Source organism: Ambystoma mexicanum, chromosome 1q, assembly GCF_040938575.1.
Source record: "Ambystoma mexicanum isolate Mex_15411 chromosome 1q, UKY_AmexF1_1, whole genome shotgun sequence".
NCBI lineage: Eukaryota > Metazoa > Chordata > Amphibia > Caudata > Ambystomatidae > Ambystoma > Ambystoma mexicanum.
In genome coordinates this window covers 840,836,364-840,856,786 of record NC_090922.1, presented here as the reverse complement: position 1 = coordinate 840,856,786, position 20,423 = coordinate 840,836,364, and the positions used below count along the sequence as shown (strand labels likewise).

Below are 20,423 nucleotides of genomic sequence, written 5' to 3'. Positions count from 1 at the left end.
GTGCTCCTTCATAAGCAGTGGGGTTGGTCGGGACTCCAGAGCGTCCAGTAGGTGTTATGCGCTCGATCACAGCGTTCCAGAGATACTGGAATTGTACAAGTGGGCGTCCTATTGTTTCTTGGGTTCTGGCGGGGCCGTGGTCGTGTGTCTTGATGTGACCAGGGTATCCAGGACACCGGTAACAGGGATTGGCCTCCGGTTTGCTCCAGTCCCCACAGTATAAGACTCACGTCCTGCGACCAGCACACGGCCCTTGGGGAGGGCCGTCCGTTTTTTCCACTTCCCAGACCCTCCACTGGATGATCCGGGTAGAGGTTGGCCTCGGGCTTGTGTGCCTCTATGTGCTGTTCACCCACCACCGGGCCACGACACCAATCAATGCAGCATTACTCGAGGTACCTGGACTTCCAGAGGGCTGTATGTGGGCCCGTCCTGGTGATCGTTAGATGTAGCAGTTCAGAGGTCCCAAGGTGGCAGCACCACACCCAGGGCCCGTCCACAACAGGGTGGGGGGGTTTGTGTTGGTCCTCCCTCCCCTACGTTCCAACAAGTCCCCACTGCGCGGCTGGAATGGCAGGGGCCCCGCCGGGTGCCTTACCGGGAGTGCCTGTGGTATGACTGTTCTAGCACGAGCCCCCTAGCAGTCCCCCTCCAACACGTGTATCACCTGCTGCACACCCCGGCCTGTTAGTGTCACGTGTGTGCGAGTAGTATCCGGTCCACACGGAGTAAAGTGTGATCCGGTCCGTTGTACATAGCTCCAGGTGGAGCCTTCCGCCCTCGCGCTCCGGCCGGCCACAGCCATGTCCACAGGATGCTATGAGCCCCGGGCGTTCAGGGCAGGGCACAGACACTGCAGTTATGCTGTTGCTGTGTTGCGCCGGGGAACAGAGATGTCAGGCCACGCCTTCCTGTGTTCGCACTCGCCGCGGGCTCCCCGGCCCCTCAAACTCCCGCAAACACTGCGGGGGTTCCCCTCTGTAATGCGCCTCACTCGCCGTTTCTCGGGCTCACGGTGTTGTGTGCTGACGTGCTGTCTTCGAACCTTAGGGTCCCGCGGGGGTGAGGGTGTGTTCCGGCAGGCTGAGATCACAACACTTTCCTGGCGGCCATCTTGGCACTCACGACTCGATCTCTCCTGCGAGCTTCGGTGTACGTTTCCTCTCGCTATACGCCAGCCCAGGTATTATATGGTACGGCTGCTGGTGCTGTGGGGTGTGCAGCGCCCCCGACGCTCTTTTGAAGCAAATTCGTGAGTCTCTTCAGGCTAAAATTCAGAATGTTTGCGGGCAGCCACGGGAGTGATGAAGGCTCACGTCTGCATCGCCTCGCTGCTGGCCACGCCCCCGTGATTTGCCACACTATTAACTTAAAGAAATACAACTTCTTTGCAACAGCCTTGCATAGCTCTTCCTTTAGCCAGGCCTACAATATCCAAAGGTTTGCCATTTGGGTATACTCCCCTGCCTGAACAGCGTTTCACAACAAGTGCTTTTGTGGTCAAGATCAACTTGCAGGAGGTTTACAACAGCATTCAACAAATTGCAGCTTCTTTTTTTTATTTTTTATTTACTTGATAATTACAAATTTATTTACAATTTGTAGCTTCAAAATGTTCAACAACTTTTCAGGGAAAACAAGATTTACATTGGTGCTCTTTAACACTATTCTGCAAATGATGCTCCTCTCCTGCTGGATATCTTTTCCCAGAAGGGCAGCCTTTTTGCCACTCTTGTTTACCCACTACACAAGTAACCAGAGACTGATGAGGGATAGGGTCTCTTCCTGATTCTCCCTTGGTTTTGGCAATGTGTGTTTATCCCAGCTTGTAACATATGTTGTATACAGTTTGGGGTAACAAGTTCCAGAGCTTATAGACCTTGCGTTACCCCCCTTCTGCTGCTGGCAATATTGGCTAGATTGTATTTTTCTTGCTTTCATTCTCTCTTGGCTTGGGTAATGCTTATTGACATTAACTCTGGTCAAAGTCGTCCCCTTGAGTTCCTGGGTTTTCCACAGACTCACACTTTTAAGGTTACAGTCATTTGGCTTTGATATGCTTTTACCTAGTTCGGTATTCAAAATTCACTTGGGAATCACTTTCACTCACACACGAGTGCTGCTTCTGCTGCTTTGCAATAGTTAGGTATTCAAAACTGTTTTCTAAACTACTTTTACTTCTACGCTAGTGTTGCTCACTTGCCGAACGCCTTCTTTCAACACTTGAGTGGGGATGAAGTGCTGCTGGGTCACTGACAGCTTGTGAACTCGCAGGGTAAGACGTGCGCCTCTTTTCCCCTCGCCACTCCCAGGACTTCTGCTGCTGTGGCTCCTCACAACCCGGCAAACTGCTTTTGTTAGTACACCTTCACCTACGCCGCCTACAATTGGAGCTCCTCTTGCTCCTGTGGCCCTCGTGTGCACGCCAGCCACCTGAGACAGCATCCTGCATGCTTCCTGCTGCACATCTTTTGCAGACCAGGTCACAAGGGGGCAAGCTTTCCACCGGCACATCTCCTGCTGTCCAATCTCTGCACTTCAGATTTCTGGAGGCACAGAACTACTCAGGACTGGCAGCTGATATCTGCCAAACAGTGGTCCCGGCGTCCTCTCTCTCCTCCAGCTTCTGCCTGGGCTGCCAGCACGAGCCAAGCTGCTTCTGGCTTCCTCTGTTCACCAACAACTCTATGGCCTGCACCTTAGGGGTCCTTGTAAGCCTCTGTCTCCCTCAGGTGTGGGCCATCTGCAGTAACTAACCACTACTGTACCATTGTGCCTCTGCAGCCCTCTACTTCGTCCCAGTACATTGGGAATTATGGGACTTGATGTCCCTAATGGAAAAATTATGTTTTCTTATTTCTGTTTTACAATAATCAATTAGAATAGTGGGGCTTGGGGAAAGTTGAAGAAGGGCGTTCACCATTATTCATGACCTGCTTCCCCCCTCATATGATTTTCCTGCAGAACACCACCCCCAGGGGTCAGGTTCAGAAAGACACCTGCCTTTCCCTGACCACATAAGAAAGGTCAAGGCCAGGTTTTCTGGGGGGAATCATTGCTATTTCATCAAAATATATGGCGGTGCTGCGCCCTGTGACCTCAGTTCCTGATCGGCTTCGATTGGCACTGCAGCTCTGCAGGAATACACCCCACTCTCTATGGAGGCCTTCAAGCCAAAGATGTATAACATCTGACAAGGAGGGCACCCAGGTTCACTTTGGTTAGAACCTCTGGGTTCTAGAGAGATAGGGATTTCCCAGAGTAGTTCTACGTGGAAGGTGAGGATGTGCTGGGAGCGGCAGAGGACCTGCAGGTCACCAGTCGCTTCGACCCCTCTCTGGAGCTGGACATTACCAGCTCCCATCCCAGGAAAGCCTGAATCTGCATTCCAGTACCTTATGGATAAGGTGGCCAGTATGCTCGGGCTATAAGTCCTGTCTAGGTCATTAATTAAGTACCCACTGTGCAACATATTGGACCACCCTCCCAAGAAGGCGACACTCCTGCCCTTCAATGTGGCAGTGGAGGTCTCCGTACTGGAGGTGTGGGAGAAGTCTGTATTTTCCGACAGTGGACAGGGAACTGGTGAAGAAACACTATCCCACCCCATCAAATCCAGTTTTCCTTTGTTCCCATGTTTCACCAGAGATTTCGGTGGCTCAGGCTGAGACAGCTAGCCTGAACACTTCTACCTTCCGTCCCTACCACCGGATAGGAAAGTGAGAGGTTTGACTTATGGGTTAAGAAGGTTTTTGCATTAGGGAATCTTGCAGTGTGTGCCGTTAATGCCTCTTGCACAATGACATTTGCCTTCGTAACGCATCCCTGAAGGAGAGATGAGGGACAGTTTTCAGTCCTTGGTCACTGATTTATTGGTTATACATCGCATGGTGTTTCAAGGCCCATCAAGACAAAAGGGGGGTTGGGGGGGACAAAGTAGCATAAATAACAAAGACAGAAAACTTTCCTACGAGCCAGACGAGCAATGTGACAAGGCAGGCCTGAGTGCATGCAACTGGAAAAGCCTCACTTTATGGCATGAGGGGCTACATCTGGCATGCAGACAGCAGGTGCGCCAAGAAGGTAAGGGATGCAATATGTACGAGGCAGCATGCAGCTAAGTGAAGAGTCAGAGATTAGAATTAACGGGCAGATAAAGAGTGAGAATAAGGTACAGAAAGGTAAGGAGCAACATTGGAAAGCCTCACTACATAGTGCAGGGGCCACAACAAAGTACAAGTTGCAGGAAGGTAAAATGCAATTTATAAGCCACACTACTAGGTGCAGGTTACATCAAGAAGGCGGGTAATAGTGTGTAAGATAAAGTGGAGCAAGGGATGCAGTTCCTCTTGGCAGGGGGTAAAGAGTGAAGTAAATGTGTACATGTACACAGGGGAATGGCAAGAGCAAGAACAGATGGCCGAACAGTGTTAGGCTATAGTGAGGTCGGGACGGATGCATGCAAGATGGGCGGGCAGAAGGCAACAGTGCAGGGCGTTAGCGAGGACTACAAACGATATACACATATCGGGTGAAGGTTGGAGGCAAAGGGTGGAGAGTAAGGAGGGTCTGTGAGGCGGAATATAGCTGAGGAGAGGTCATGAGGAGAACAACATGGCATAAAGAACTTTAGTCATTAGCAGAGGCATGTGATGCCGCTCCATGTTACGGTCGCATTAGGTGAGGAAGTTCAGGCGATGCAGAGAGACCGGAGGCATGAAGGAGCGTTATCATGCAAGTATGGGGCACAGAAAAGACCAAAAAGTTCAACTGCGGTAGTTGAGGAAAAACAGGTGCCAGATGTGCCATGCAGCCGGGTCAAGATTCAAAAGGTACACTGCGGCATCGGCAATGACCCGACAAAAAGGTCACCAGAAGCAAGGGCCGTTGGACGCCAGTTAAGCGCTTCAGACAGGCAAGCAAGTCGAGGCCCTATCCCATCACGGGCGTGCCAGAAAGAAGTCAGGAGTGGGGGTGGGATGAAGGAACGCTCAGCAAGAGGTTGAGTGCTCCCAGATATCCCAATAGAAGCAGAGAACAAAATAGGGATAAGATAAAGAACAGTGGAGGGTTATAATGGCCAGCGGTTCTGTGAGACACGTCACGGCCCAAACATGCGGATGATGATGAGGAGCTAGGGCGCCTCTTACCTGTGATGTTGACCAGGTGGCGAAGCAGGCAACTCGTGGAGGTACTGGAGGCATGGCAGGGCACTCCATGCCCAGACAAGGTTTTTTTTTTATAAGACCCTTCGTTAGTCAATCCAAATGCATCGGAGCAAGGTCAGTGGGAGAAGCAGGTCTCTGCATCTTCGAGGCTGATCCGGTGGCCATGATGGGAGATCTGCCGGCTCCATCAAAGTAGTAGGAGCCCGCCAGGGCTCAAGGTAGCACAATGGTGTTCTGCTGAAGATAGGAAAATAAAGGCCCAGACAGGGTTTTTAATGAGACCCTTAGTTGGGGCCCTTGGAGAGGGCCGGTGTCGTCTGCCAGCTCCTGGTCTTCACTGAAAATATTTTGTCCCACAGCCAATCCGAATGCATCAGAGGCGAGTCGGTGAGGGAAGCAGATCTTCGCAGCTTTGAGGCTGATCTGGCGGCCATGATGGAAGGTCTGCCTGCTCCATTGAAGTAGTAAGAGCATGGCGGGGCTCAAGGCAGCATGATGTTGTTCTGCTGCAAGAAGCTTGCAAGGAGGCTGCATGCCAGATGTTGCAATCAGGACTAGACCCAGTAGGCCATGGCCATGGGCGCTGTTGTCAGGTAACACTCTTGGCTGAGGACATCAGGTTTTGCGGCGGATGTTCAGGCCAAGCTGTGGACATGCCTTTTCGATTGCCAAAACCTCTTTAGAGCCAGGGCTGTTGACATCTTTCAGAAGGTCCAGTCGTGGAAGACAACGGCTAAGTCTTTGGGGCTTGCTGTGCAACAGCCCTCCGCACAATCTGCGTTTGGAGGTACAGGTTTTTGTCCCCCCACCACCTCTGCCCGAGGGGCCATGGTCTGTCTGCCGCAGGTAGAATACAGGGCAGATGCTTCCAAGGAGGTCAAGGAGCCCAGAGAGGTGGTGGTGCTGCAGCGTTCATCCCCGCTACACCCCAGGGCACTAAACCTCAGTGATGGGCTCTCCCACTCAACGCCAGTGGGGGGAGTGGGGTCTTTCCCTGTTCAGCCAGGAGTGGTCAAGGGCCATTTCCGACACTTAGGCCTTACATTTAATCAAACAATGTTATTGCCTCCCGTTACTCCAGCACTTTCTGGACCACGGGCCCCAGTCCATCCCCTTGTCTCCAGACTCCATCCTCCTGGAGAAGGTCAGTCAGCTTCTGCCAAAGAGCACGATCCAACTGCTACCGCGTTAGGAACAAGGAAGTGGGTGGTACTCCACCTATTTTCTGCTGCCGAAGGATGATGGAGGGCTTTCATCCTATTCTGGATCTAGGGCTGCTGTACCTTTTCCTGCTCAAGTACAAGTTCAAGATGGTTACGCTAGCTCAGATCCTGCAAACCCTCTATCTGCAGGACTGGTTGGTATCATTGGAGCTTGAGGATCTCGACTTCCACGTGCTGATTCATTGGAAACGTAGGAAGTACCTGAGGTTCTTCCGCACCCAGAGCTTTCACCAAGCTGCTTATTGTGGTAGCAGCTTGCCTCAGTAGAGAGTCCATTCATGTCTTTCCCTACCTGGACAACTGGCTCGTCCAAGCTCGCTCCCCAGCTCTAGTGTCAAAGCATCTCCTCTGTACATGCACGCTATTGAACAGCCTGGGATTTTCCTGGAACTTGTGGTCTTTGAGACTCGCCTACGCAGGGCTTACCCAAACGAGGATCGAGTGCCGAACATCATTCGGTTGGTCAATGTCCTTCAATTCTAAGTCCTGGCCTACACTTTCCTGTGTCTTTTGGGCCTCATGGTGTCCTGCATCCTAGTGGTGTGCCGGATGAGAGGCTGCACATGAGATTGCTTCAGGGGCTTCTCCGTTGCCAATGGTCACAGTTTCAGGGCCACACGTCGGACCTTTTACAGGTCTTGGACCAGGTGGCTCATGGTCTTGAGTGGTGGGCGGTGCGAGACACCTTGGTGAAAACCACGTTGTTTCGTCAACGTTGGCCCCAAACGACGGTGATCATGAACTCATCAATGACTGGTTGGTGCGCTAACCTGTCAGACTGAACTGTAAGCGGACAGTGGTCTCCCATAGAGTCTTGCAAATACATACACTTTCTGGAAATAAATAGTGATTGGGCTAGCCCTGATCACTTTCCTCCTGCTTTGTGAAATGCATGGCTTTGCTAGTCCTGTCAGACAGCACTGTGGCAATGCACTACCTCAATAAAGGAGGTGGTTCTGAGCTCTGGAGAACAGTGTCTATCTTGACGGCAGACCATGTGTCCAGCAAAGAGAATTTCACAGTGGATGCCTTGAGCAGACAGACTTTGGCCTCCCACAAGTGGGAACTCTGCCACGAAGTTCTGGAGGAGATATTCTCCTTTTGAGGGACTCCTCAAGTGGACCTCTTTGATTCCAGGGTCAACAGGAAGTGCGAGTTGTTCTGCTCCAGGGAATTTCCTCATCAGGAAGCTCTGTTGGGGGATGCATTGATGGTCGAGTGGACTTTCAACCTCGTTTATAGGTTCCTGCCATTCCCCGTCATTCTGCTGGTTTTCAGGTGATTGCTCCTGTTCGAACCATGATGATCTTGATCGGTCCGGGCTGGGCCCGAAGATTGTGGTATTTTGAGTTGCTAGACATGTCCATCTGCTCTCCTTGGCGCCTTCCGAGGAGAGTCTACTTGCTTGAGTCCTTCCGAACCTCAGCAGCCTGAATCTTCATGCTTGGCTACTGAGAGGCTCAGGTACAGGAAGTGGTATGAGTGGTGCTTCATCCTCGATTCACTCCTTTCAGCTCTGAGGCCTGCTACAAAACCTATTTAGGCATGCAGATTGTGTCCATTTTCGATTTGGTGCAGGGTGAGGGATCTGCATCCTTCATCCTGTCCGCTATCCTGTGTTTTGGAATTTCTGCTCTCCTTGGCCCAGGCAGGCCTGCAGATTGGCACTGTTAGTTACCCTGTTGCTATTTTGGTGTTCAAGAGGTCCCCGGGACAGGGCTAGTTTTTCACAATCCATACTGTTATGCAGGTCTTTTGGGGCTTGTACAACCAGTTTCCTCCCCTCCACTTTGTGGTTCATGTGTGGATTTGAATTCAGTTTTAACGTTTCTTATGGGCACTCAGTTTGAGCCCCTTCATTCCTGTTCTGTTAGATTGTGCACCTTTTCCTGGTTGCCATCACTATCGCGAAACAGGTGAGTGAGTGCCAGGTGTTTTGTTTTATGTCCCTATTAGGTTCTTTTCAAAGAGAAGGTGACTTTGAGAGTGAGACCCTCCTTTCTGCTAAAAGTGGTCTCGGTTTTCCATCTCTCTCAGAAGATCCATCTTCCTGTGTCTTTTCCTCTACCTCGTCCTTCCAAGGCAGAGGAACGATTCCATCTACTAGATCCGGTGAAGGGTATTAAGTTCTATATGTCTCGAATGAGGGAGACTAGGAAAGATGACCAGCTTTGTGTTGGTTACGCTGGTGCATGTGCTGGCAGGGTTGGGACCAAACAGACCCCTTCAAGGTGGATCATTCTTAGTATTTCGGAATACTATGATCTGGCTGCAAAGGATGTGCCTGAGGGTCTTGGAGTCCATTCTACCAGAGAGGGGGGGGGGGGCTGCCATCTCTGCCCCACAGACGGAGGATCCTGTCCTGGAGATCTGCCAGGCTGCAACGTGGGAATCTTTGCACACGTTTGCATAGCATTACTGCTTGGATTCCCTTGCAGGCCAGGATGCACCCTCCAGAGATTTTTGATTCAGGTGGTGGCCTTGCTTATTCCCTCCTCTATATTTACGTACTGCTTTGGGAGTCTATCATAGATGAGGAATCAGTGAGAGTAACAAATCCATTAGAAGAACAAATTACTTACCTCTCTGTAATGTTCTTTCTGAATGGATGTTCCTCCCACGGATTCCTCATTCCCTCCCTACCTTCCCCTTTTGGTGGAGAGGTAGTTTACCATTGGATCTATGGTCTCTCCACTTCAGAGTGCTAGGGGAAAAAGGGTGGGACTTAGGTCACTGGGGGCAGCGCCGTTATATATACGGGCCCAATGTCTTAATCAGTGCGTAGAGGCGTCTGGCAGAGCCGCGCCCCATGGTGGCAGAGAACAGCTGCGCTGGGATAGGGATATCCTAGATGAGGAATCAGTGGGAGGAACATCCATCAAAAAGAACATTACCAAAGAGGTAAGTAATTCTTTCTTCACTGATCTCTCCCACCTTCTTCACTTCTTAAGGTACCTTTTTCGTTCCACTCCTCTAAGTCTTTTTTACCATATGCCCCTGGGTTCAATCTCCCAACTTCCTTCTCCTTTCTTTTGCCAGTCTTTGGGTTTTGCTCATCTTAGCCAATTGGGTCTCTTAATTCTCCACCTACACAACCGGCTAAGTCTTCCCTTTCAGCCTCGCTTCCCTAGGGACAAGAGACTGCAGCCTTCCCTCCTTCTGTAGCCTTTTCTGTTCACATCTCCAGCAAGCTCCAAATTAGCTCTTCTTAACTCCCCCTCTCCATCTCTCTCTCTTTCTCTCTCTCCCTTTCTCCCTCCCCCTCCCTCCCCCTCCCTCCCTCTCTCTCTCGCTCGCTCTCTCTCGCTCTCCCTCTCTCTCTCTCTCTCTCTCCCTCTCTCTCTCTCTGCCTCTCTTTCTCCCTCTGCCTCCCCCACACAAGTGGAGCTTAGGACACGTGTGCTGCCGGGCCAGATCATTAACGGTTGCAAGGTGATGAAACAATGCTTTCCTCCTCTTGCCGCCTCTAGGCCCAGCACCACCTTTCCTGTGGTGCTACACTGTCTCCCTGGTGACCTCACCATACACCAAAATGGCCAAGCAGAGGATTCTGTCAAGAACAGATTCTATCTACCCATAATCCCCCCCAGCTGCCACTTATTCACATGCACCAATATTCTTTCAGCATTCATAGCTGGCCAGCTGGACAAGACACATCCACTCAATCCCAAATAACAACAAAGTTGTGCGAGTATAAATGACTAGAATATCTTTTGTTGAATGAAGCTGGTGTTGCATCTTTTCCATGATAGTCAACCGCTTCTTTCTCTCACACTACTTCAATTAAGTTTGCATGTTGAGCGTTGATGCTTTAATCATAATTTTTACTTGTTTTCTAGGTATGTTGGACCACAACGGCCATCAAGCGCTTCAAGTATCTGTGTGACCTTAGGCCGCTGGTGGCTGTGGTACATGAGTACGTGGATAGTGTCCTTTATTTGTTCCTGTGTGACACAACATCTGATGATGATCTCTACCTGCACAATGCCTTGCGGGAAGAAGGGCATGCCTTAGTTCTCAGAGAGAAAGAGCGCACAAAGGTAAGATATTACTATTGCTTCTTAATGTTATGATTGCCCCTCCCTGAAATGGCAAGACTGTTGAAGACAATAATATGTAACTGGTACAATGATAACTAGAGTGATGAAGCTTGCAGGTAAATTAGTGCAATAAAAATAAACAAGTGATTATGGCGTCTGCACTAAGCCCAGAAGGTTACATGGAAATGCTGCAGAATCTAACCTGGGTTGAACACATCCTGTACCCTCCCAATAAGTTGCACATGATCGCATATCCTGGACTCTAAGATCATGCTAACTTACCCGCAGAAGTTTTGCACAAAGTGATGTTGTAGTTATGCAGAATTTTGTTCAATTACTCTTTACGTTGTTGTCCCCTAGGACATTTTTATTACGCAAAACTTGTCATGCAGATGCATGTTACACGCCTCTTTAGGGCAAAAAGGTATGGCCTTCATGGTGTAATGTGTATTGTACAATTACATAAAGAACTTCAATTCTGAATCCAAAATTATAGAAATGTTTCTAATTCTACTTCAAAGTGTAAACCTTTGTACATTAATAATGATAAAACAAACAAATACTACTAAAAACCACATGGTGAAATCAGAAAAACAAAAGGAGAGAAAAGAACAAAGTACTAACACTAACAATGCAGATGATGCACAGATTCTCCTCCCACTTTACGGGGATCATAGTAAGGACAGGGAGTTGGTGAATAGAGTGTATCTCATCATTCAGGCATGGATGGCATCTCATGGACTCTGCCTGAATGATGATAAGACAGAGTTGATCATTTTGGGCACGCAGGCCAACATCAACAAATTAGGCCCAGACTACACTGCGTTCAGTATAGACGGAAATACTATCAAGGTCTCTAGGGAAGTAAAAAGGCGTGGTTTTTACATTGATTCTACCATGTCATTCACTAAACAGGTTAATTCCTTAGCGTCAACTCCAGCCTACACCTGTAAATTAATAAGAGCAGGTAAGCCCTTCCTATCCAACGACAGCTGAATGATCCTGGCGAGAGCCTTAATACTTTCCCGACTCGACTACTGTAATGCCCTTTAAAGTAGTGCCAACAAAGCCATTACCCAAAGACTACAAACTCTACAAAATAACGCCCTAAGAGCTGCACTTGGCATAAATAAAGGGAGCATATCTCCTCTATTTGACGCCAACATGAATGGCTTTCTACTGATAACAAAATCCATCTGAAAATGATCTCCCTGACCCACAAAGCCCTTAACAATGCTGCTCCTAGCTACCTGACGGATAAAATCAAGAGAAAAATATCTACCAGACCGATAAGAACTGCCAATTCTAACTGCCTGGTAGTACAAAGTTTCAAACTTGCCGAAATTGGCGGCATCAGCTTCCCTGTGATAGCCGCTAAACTATGGAATGCTTTGCCACATAACCTGAGGGCAGACCAACCCTTCTCAAACTTCAGAAGGGATTTCATCAAACACATCAATTCTAATAACTTGTAGATACCCATGTCTCTTTAGCCTAACTGGTTTGTATAAATGTAGTACTAGAAAACCGCCAACAAATTTATATAATTCTAACAGTGTTTGTAAACTTATTGTACCGGTATATTATTCTTCTGTAAGTATGTAAACTGTACATTTTTGTAACATTGTCAATGCCAGATTCTTGTAACATTGTAAGCTTTGCATATTCTTTCTGCTGCGCCCGGTTACCTCTGGGTCTGGCACGCATTATAAATTAATAAACAAATCATTAGTGTGCATTGGGCTAGCATTTTTGTTTTTATGTGTACCTAGTCACTAGCATTAGTTACTAGATCCTAGTCAATTAAGCCCTTTAAAAATAGGATTGCGATTATCTTCAATTCTAAATTTCATCCATGTGTAAATGTATTCCTGTTTGAGTTATGTAGATTGTGTAATACATTATCTGACATTTGTCATTGTCAACCTGAAATGTCTCTTTGCACTTGCCATGTAAGGTTCTAGTCAATATTCTCCAGTATTCTCTTGATAGCCTGAAAACTGCATTTCTCCTCTACAACCAATAACTGTCCTTTGGGTCATACTGCCCCCATCCAATGACAGTCGTCTCCATAAGCTCCTCCCCTGGTGGTCATCTTCAGATTTGTTACCGCACGTTTCAGTGTTGGGATACCGCTCATATTGCTCTTAGAGTATTTTGCATTTTTCAAATACATTTGTTATTTATTCCTCAATCTTTTCATCGTCGATCGACTATCGGCAGCAGGGCCCCATTGCCAGCGAAGTTCTCCAGCATGGGGTATGGCATGGATTCACATGCTCATGAATATTCCCCGTCGTCAAGCTGGGAATCCTTGGTAAAGAAAAATCAGTATCAGTTTCGTTTCTGATCTGTCTTTCGTAGTAGTAACCAATCACTGATCTCTGCGTCATGCTGACCACAGCCAATGACTGCCATCTCCCTAAGCCCCGCCTCTGGCAGCCATCTTCAGATTTTTACCGCACGTTCAAGTGTTGGGATCCTCGTGCTATTGCTCTCGAGCGTTAGTGCTTTTTTTTCGCGCTTTTTCTTAGGAAAATGTTCTCTTTTTTGGTCAAAAGAGCCTCAAGCTCCACCGTTTCTTTATCCGATCAACGGGGACCCGTGTCGGATTCTTCTACGCCCCTCAAGGGTGAAGATTTCGTCGAGCCACGCTTTTGGAGGACTCCAGAAGTTTCTCAGGCCCTTCTCGAGCATGGCCCAGGAGAAGGGAAGCTCGACGGCCGGAAAGCTGTTCAGGGTCTGCCCTGGATGCCAGCTTCAGAATGTCTTTAAGGAGGACGAACACTCCCTTTGCCTTTACTGCCTGCATGAAGACAAGACGCACGTGGAGAAGGACTGTGCGTTTTGCGGCAATATGTCGGAGCGGACCATGAAAGACCGCCATCAGCGTCTCGCCAACTGGCTGGTAGGAAAGAGCCCGTCAGGCGAGAAGAAGAAGAAGTCCGAGCGGTCTTCTAAGACCTTTGAGGGCGCCCCGGCGACGGGGGTCCAACAGAAGGCCAAGCACCGCGAGTCCGCTGGCACCGGGAGCACCGAACGGTCGGGCTCTACGGGCGCCAGGCAGGGCGCATCCTCCCCGGCGCCATCAACCACGAGCCAACGCTCTGGCTCGGGTAAGAGGAAGGCCGAGCACCCGGCGAAGCTCCTGGAGAGACCCCGGTCAGGCTCGAAGGCCCCATCGGAGGGGGAGCGAAGTGGTGACCCTCCCCCCAAGGAGAAGGCGGTGAGCGCACCTAAGGTGGTGAAAGCCTTGATCCATCCGGCCAAGGCCTCTATCGAGACAGTCGCAGCGGCCCTGGCTCAGCCTGTGGAGGCTACACCAGTGGTGGCGACCTCAGGGCCCAGAATCTCCCTGCCACCGCGGAGGGAGTCCTCTTTCATGCCCATCGACAGGACCCCCGTGAAACCTCCGACGGAGAAGAAAAAGGGGGGGCAGGAGGTCGTTGTGGATTCGGTCTCAACCTCTGAGGAGGAGCTGATCGAAGTCTTAGGCCACGGCGCTGGCGTGGAAGAAGACCATCCTGTCGGGAGGGACCCCGACGTGGGAGACGTCGAGAACGTCGAGGGTGCCGACGGGGCTCCTGATCGCCTGTCGGAACCCCCTCAACCATTGCCGCAAGACAACTCGGTGGCATTTTGTTGGCTATACAGTCCTTATGCTCGGAGATGGGGACGAGACTGCCGTTACCACCAACGGAGGAACCGCTTCCGACGGGGGACCCGAAGCCAGGCCCTTCTGGGAGCCCTCCTCTTAAGAGAAGAAGGATTCATCCTCCACCTCCTTTTCAACCATCGCGCCCTGCTCAGCCCTCCTCCCCGTCCACGACACATGGGGATGATACAGGGACTGACACGGCCGCGACGGGTACAGACGACAAGGTTTACGACGAGGATCTCCCGTCGTCACCTCCCACCCGGGCTTCCCCGCCCAACGAGATTGGATCGTTTCACGCCATGATCGCCAGGGCATCCGAGCTTTTCCAGCTCTGCCCGGAAGAGAAGAAGAAGGAAGGTTTCCTTTATCAACGGCGCAAGACCAAAAGGAAGACGGTCCTCGCTGTACCTCTACTGGACGATATCTGGGATGAGGGTCTCTCCCTCCTCAAGAACCCATCCACAACACCGGCTAGAAGGGATCGGTACGATAAGAAGTACCGGGTCCCGGATGCGGCCCCCTTGTGCCTTCGGGCACAGCCGACCCCGGACTTGGTCGTCTCCGCGGCGGCCAGGAAGAAAGCGGGGGGGGGGCGCGGCCTCTACGTCAACCTCCCCGCCGGACGGCGAGGGAAAGAAATTGGACACGATGGGACGCAGAGTCATCTCATCGGCAGTGACGACGATTAAGGCTGCCAACGCCTTGGCTATCGTAGCCCGCTACGACAGGGAGTTGTGGTACAAACTCGTCCCCCTGCTGGACTTCCTACCAGACGACAAGAGGGCAGAGGCCCTGGAGATCTTGCAGGAAGGAGAAGTGGCGTCGGACCACGCCATTACGATAGCGACGGACATCGCTGACACTGGATTTCGCCAGTTGGGCAACGGCGTGTGCCTTAGGCGGCGTGGATGGCTCAAGGCTACTGACTTCCGTCAGGACGTGCAGACCAGATTCTTGGACATGCCGTTCGACGGGAGCAACCTGTTTGGGAAAACAGTGGACGATTCCCTACAAGCCATTAAGGCGGACACGGAGACGGCCCGGGCTCTTGGTGTTCTCCAGCAACGACGGCCGCCCTTTCGGAGCGGCGGAGGCAAACAGGATGCCTCCAAAGGTTCCAGCGGCGGATTTTCCACCTATCGTCAAGCGGCCCGTTCGTCGCCACAGGAAGCCTACAGGGGACGAGGCAAGTCGGACGGACCCCGCCGTCGTCGCCAAGGAGGACAAGGCGGCAAAGCCTCTTCGAAGCAGGACTGAACCGGCCGTGGGGTCGGGCCCCCACCGCAGCACCCCGGTGGGAGGCCGGCTGGCGAGCTTCGTCAGCATGTGGGAGTCCATCTCCACCGACCGTTGGGTGCTGGACGCCCTGGCTCAGGGTCACGCGCTCGAGTTTCTAAAGAGGTGCCCGCGCGTCCCCCCTGTGGCCAGGAAGGGAACATCACGTCCCTCAACTTCTCTTGGAGGTAAGGGCGATGCTCAGGAAGGGCGCCATCGAGCTCGTCCCAAAGAGGCTTCGGGGCTCCGTAGTTTACTCAAGATACTTCCTCGTGAAGAAGAAGACGGGAGGATGGCGTCCCATCCTGGACCTACGACGACTGAACAAATTCATCAAGGCACAGAAGTTCCGGATGGTCACCCTCCAACACGTCCTCGGTCAACTGGAGGAGGGCGATTTCCTGTCGTCGTTGGATTTGGAGGATGCCTACTTCCATATCCCCATCCTAAAGGGACACCGAAAGTTTCTCAGATTCGTGGTCCAAGGGCGTCACTACCAGTTCAGGGCCCTTCCCTTCAAAGACGAAGGAGCTCGCCCTGGAGCACACGGCAAGGACCGTCCAACTACTCACGGACCTGGGATTCTCCATAAACTACGCCAAGTGCCACCTGGTGCCCGCGCAAGACGCACTGTTTCTGGGAGCGAAGCTCGACACAGTGTCGCTTCTAGCCTCTCCGTCGGAGGAAAGGACGAGGGCCATCTTGGGCAAGGTGCAGCGGATGCTGGTTGCGGATGCGGCCAGGGTGAGGTCCATCAAGTCCCTCCTCGGAATGATGTCTTCTTGCATTTATCTCATCCGCCTGTGCAGGCTCCGGATGCGCCCATTGCAGGGGTTCCTGGACGCGCGCTGGATCCAGACGACGGGCAGCTTCGAGGAGAGGATCACACTCGACGAGAGTTTTCCGACGAGCGATCCGGTGGTGGGGCATCCGCACGCATCTGACGGCGGGCATGGACTTCCAGACCCCCGGCCACCAGAAGACAGCGACCATGGATGCCTCCCTGGAAGGGTGGGGAGCGCACACCGAAAATCTGCACGCGAGAGGCCTTTGGCTTCCGACGGAGAAGTCCCTCCATATGAACGTCCTGGAGCTCCGTGCAGTGTTTTGGGCCCTCAGGTCCTTTCTTCCGTCCCTCAAGGGCAAGGTGGTGAGGATCACCACCACCATGTTCTACATCAGGAAGCAGGGCGGTACCAGATCCCCAGCCCTGTCCAAGGAGGCGCAGGATCTGTGGCATTGGGCCGTCGCCCAAGGGATGTTTCTGGTGCCGTTTCATCTGGCAGGAATAAAAAACACCATCGCCGACTCGCTCAGCAGGGAGCTGCGCTCGTGCCACGAGTGGGAACTGCGACAGGATCTAGTGGACCGCCTCTTCCGACGGTGGGGCACACCCCAGATCGATCTGTTCGCGACGGCGACGAACTCCAAGTGCCGGAGGTTCGCCAGCATGTTTACCCAGCCGAGGAGCATGGGCGATGCTTTCTCGTTCCCCTGGGAGGGCCTGTTTCTATACGCGTTCCCTCCATTGCCGTTGCTGATCCGGCTCATCATCCAGCTCAAGAGGTCACGGTGCAGGATGATCCTCTTCGCACCTGCGTGGCCGAGGCAAATATGGTTCCCGGACCTTCTGGACTTGTCAGCGTCCCCGTCAATCAAGCTGCCAGTGGACGCAGATCTTCTCTCCAGGGAAGGAGGCGCCATCCTCCATCACGACCCGAAGTCGCTGAACTTGCAGGCCTGGCTCCTTCAGCGTTAGAGTTTGGAGGCTACGACATACCGGCCGACTGCAGAGAGGTTCTTGCAAAGGCCAGGGCGTCCTCAACTCTTAAATGCTATGGACACAAATGGAAGAGGTTGTCTGTCTGGTGTCACGCACAGAAGATTAACCCTCTACGGATTACGGCTCCCCAAGTACTGCCGTACCTACTGACGCTGGCCAAGGCTGGACTGGCGCACGCGTCCATCAAGATTCATCTTGCTGCGATCTCCCGATACACCAGAACCACGGGACGGACGTCTTTGTGGTCTCATCGTCTGGTGAAAGAATTCATGAAGGGACTGTTCAGATCGTTCCCGCCGGTGAAGGCTCCGGCCCCGGCGTGGGAGCTCAACGTGGTGCTGACCAAGCTCATGGGACCTCCGTTCGAGCCTCTGCACTCGGCTCCGTTGAAGTTCTTGTCGTGGAAAACAGCGTTTCTTGTGGCCATCACCTCCGCACGGCGGGTGGGAGAGATCCAGGCCCTTTCCTGCAAGCCCCCGTACCGTTTCACGACGCGAGGGTATTGCTCAGGACGCACCCCTCCTTCATGCCCAAGGTGCTGTCGGACTTCCACCTCAACGAACCCTTGGTGTTGCCTGTTTTCTTCCCGCCGCCTTCGTTGCCGGCTGAAAGGATTTTGCACTCGCTGGATGTGGCTGTGCGGTCCACGTAGAACTTCAGCGCTCTAAAGTGTTTTCGGAAGACGTCACAACTTTTTGTGAACTTTGGACCTGTCAATCAGGGGAAGGCTCTCTCGAAGGCTTCCATTTCCAGATGGCTCTCCAGCTGTATCATGTAGTCATCGGTTGGCAAACCGACCACTGCCTGGCCGTCCGAGAGCCCATTCCACCAGAGCAATCGCAGCTACCATGGCGTTCCTATCTGGTGTGCCCTTGCTGGACATCTGCAGGGCTGCTACGTGGAGGTTGACGCACACCTTCACGAAATTCTACTGAGTCGATCGGGATTCCAGGGAGGAGTCCAGGGTCGGCCAAGCAGTGCTGCACAACCTGTTCGCCTAAGGTGAGCCTGGTGAGGAGGTAAGAATTGCTTAATGTTGAGTTTTGGATGTAATGCTTAATGTTGAGCCTTTGCCACCTCCCGTGGTTGTGCATGTGTGTACTGCTATGTATTCTTTTATTCATGAGCATGTGAATCCATGCCAGACCCCATGCTGGAGAAGGAACAAGTTACCTACCTGTAACTGTTGTTCTCCAGCATGGGTCTGGCATGGATTCACATGCGAACCCTCCCGCCTACCCCTCTGCGGCTCTTCACTTGGTCATACTGCCACTTCACGTGCTACCAAATCTGAAGATGGCTGCCAGAGGCGGGGCTTAGGGAGATGGCAGTCATTGGCTGTGGTCAGTATGACGCAGAGTCAGTGATTGGTTACTACTACGAAAGACAGATCAGAAACGAAACTGATACTGATTTTTCTTTACCGAGGATTCTCAGCCTGACGGGGAATATTCATGAGCATGTGAATCCATGCCAGACCCATGCTGGAGAACAACAGTTACAGGTAAGTAACTTGTTCCATCTACCTTCATCACTGTATCTTCTCTGAGTTTTCAGAAAGGCCCAGACTTGGTTATGCTTCACACCTCGGCAATGTCTTAGTAGAAAAGGAGTCTCTTCAAACTCTGCGCGAAATGTGGACTACGGATAGTCTACGTCAAAGATTGGCACCTCAAGTGCCTATATTGCCTGCATCCAGAACACGGCCTGGACGGATGCAAGATTTGCAGCAGATTCCTGGAGAAGACGATGCGGGACCGCTATCGAGGGTTGGTGCCGTGGCTCAAGGAGGGGAAGACCTCTGACTAGGCACCCAGGCGTAGTCATGCCTCGTCCAGGACCGGCCAGTCCCACAAGTGTGTTCCCTTTGATAAGAAGAGGTTGAGGTCCTTTGAGAATGCCCCTTCCCAGCATATTGAAGGTTTGACACTGCGCTGATGATCCCTCTATGGTCGCCACAGGACCTAGTTTGGGTAGGGCCCTTTCCCCATCTCCATCTCTGTCCACAGTGAGCCTGCCAGTTGGGGCGGGGTGCCTTCCATGAGAAAGTAGTTGATCCCTTTGAAGCACAGATCTTTGTCCAAGGACAAAGATATGAAGGAGAAGTCTTCAGGTGGGCCGTTTGGGCCGTTAATAGTCCTGTCGACAACACCTTTGTCAACCAGGACCACAACCTCGTCAACCACTTCATCATCCAGGACACCATCCTCGTCGATGGTTGACCACACCTGCTCCTGATTCGTTGACGATCCTCAACGACTCAGTCGACGACCATCACTACTTCATCAAGAGGAAAACCTACCACTACTGTGGTGTCTACGGTCAAGACAATGTCTACCCCACGGGTGGCTCTTCCTCCATGGCCTCCGGCTACTGCAGTGGCTCCGTCAAAGATCACGGCGGGCAAGCCTGTTAGGGTGCAAGTTCCCATCGTCGCTACATTCCCAAAGGATTCAGCAAGATCAAGGGGCTTGTGCCTCACATTGGTTTCCTCCCCAGGCCGGTGAGGATTTCTTTACAGTGTCAATGGGGTCCCCACATCTGTACAAGCTCTGACAATCGCCATTTTCCGAGAGTTACTAGTCAAATTATGAAGGTGGTGTTGGTCTCATGTCCCAGGAGGGGTCTCCTCAGAGGGAGCCTGATCTACCTGTTGGTCCACCAAGACACATCAGCCCGGAACTGTTGCCTGCAGCTCCATTCGTACGTCAACCAGTGCCCAGGGACATGTCACTGGAGATTCTGATTACCCTCCACACTTTAGTGTCTGAAATACAGCAGAGGTTGCTGGCAGCCCATGTGTCTGGCCCAGTCCACAGCCCTCCTAGACCACCATCTAGAAGTCCTCGCAGGGTGAGTCCTCCAAGACCGAAGCGGCATACCTAGCCCTGCAGGGCCAAAGGGCCGGCCGGCGCCACCGCAGTCAACACCGCCCCAGAGATCTTTAACTGCAGTGATGGAGGAGCCACCATGCACCGACACAGCTACCGAGACGGACATGATGGCAACAGATACATATGATTATGATGACTATGTCCCAGCGGACGGGGAACCGCTTGGTGCCGATAAGCCTGGCAGGCGTTGTCCCCAGACAAGTTTGATTGTTTCCATGCCATGATCTCGAGGGCATCCGCTTTCTTCAATCTGGTGGCGGAGGAGAAGAGAAAGGCGTGTTTCCTTTTTCAACTTCGGGAGTGTTCATGGAAGATTGTGATGTTGATCCCTTTGCTGGACGAAATCTTGGAGGATGTGTTGGCCCTGATGAAGACCCCAAGT

The 20,423-nt window shown here is 51.9% G+C and overlaps 1 protein-coding gene across 1 annotated transcript in view; it reads left to right on the top strand.

Moving 5' to 3' along the window:
• TDRD5 (tudor domain containing 5) overlaps positions 1-20,423 on the top strand; it is a 2,293,977-nt gene that overhangs the window by 1,604,100 nt on the left and 669,454 nt on the right. The window contains exon 12 of the mRNA XM_069641474.1: positions 10,231-10,431. Within this exon, the coding sequence (XP_069497575.1) occupies positions 10,231-10,431 (201 nt within the window). The remainder of the gene's footprint in view (positions 1-10,230; positions 10,432-20,423) is intronic.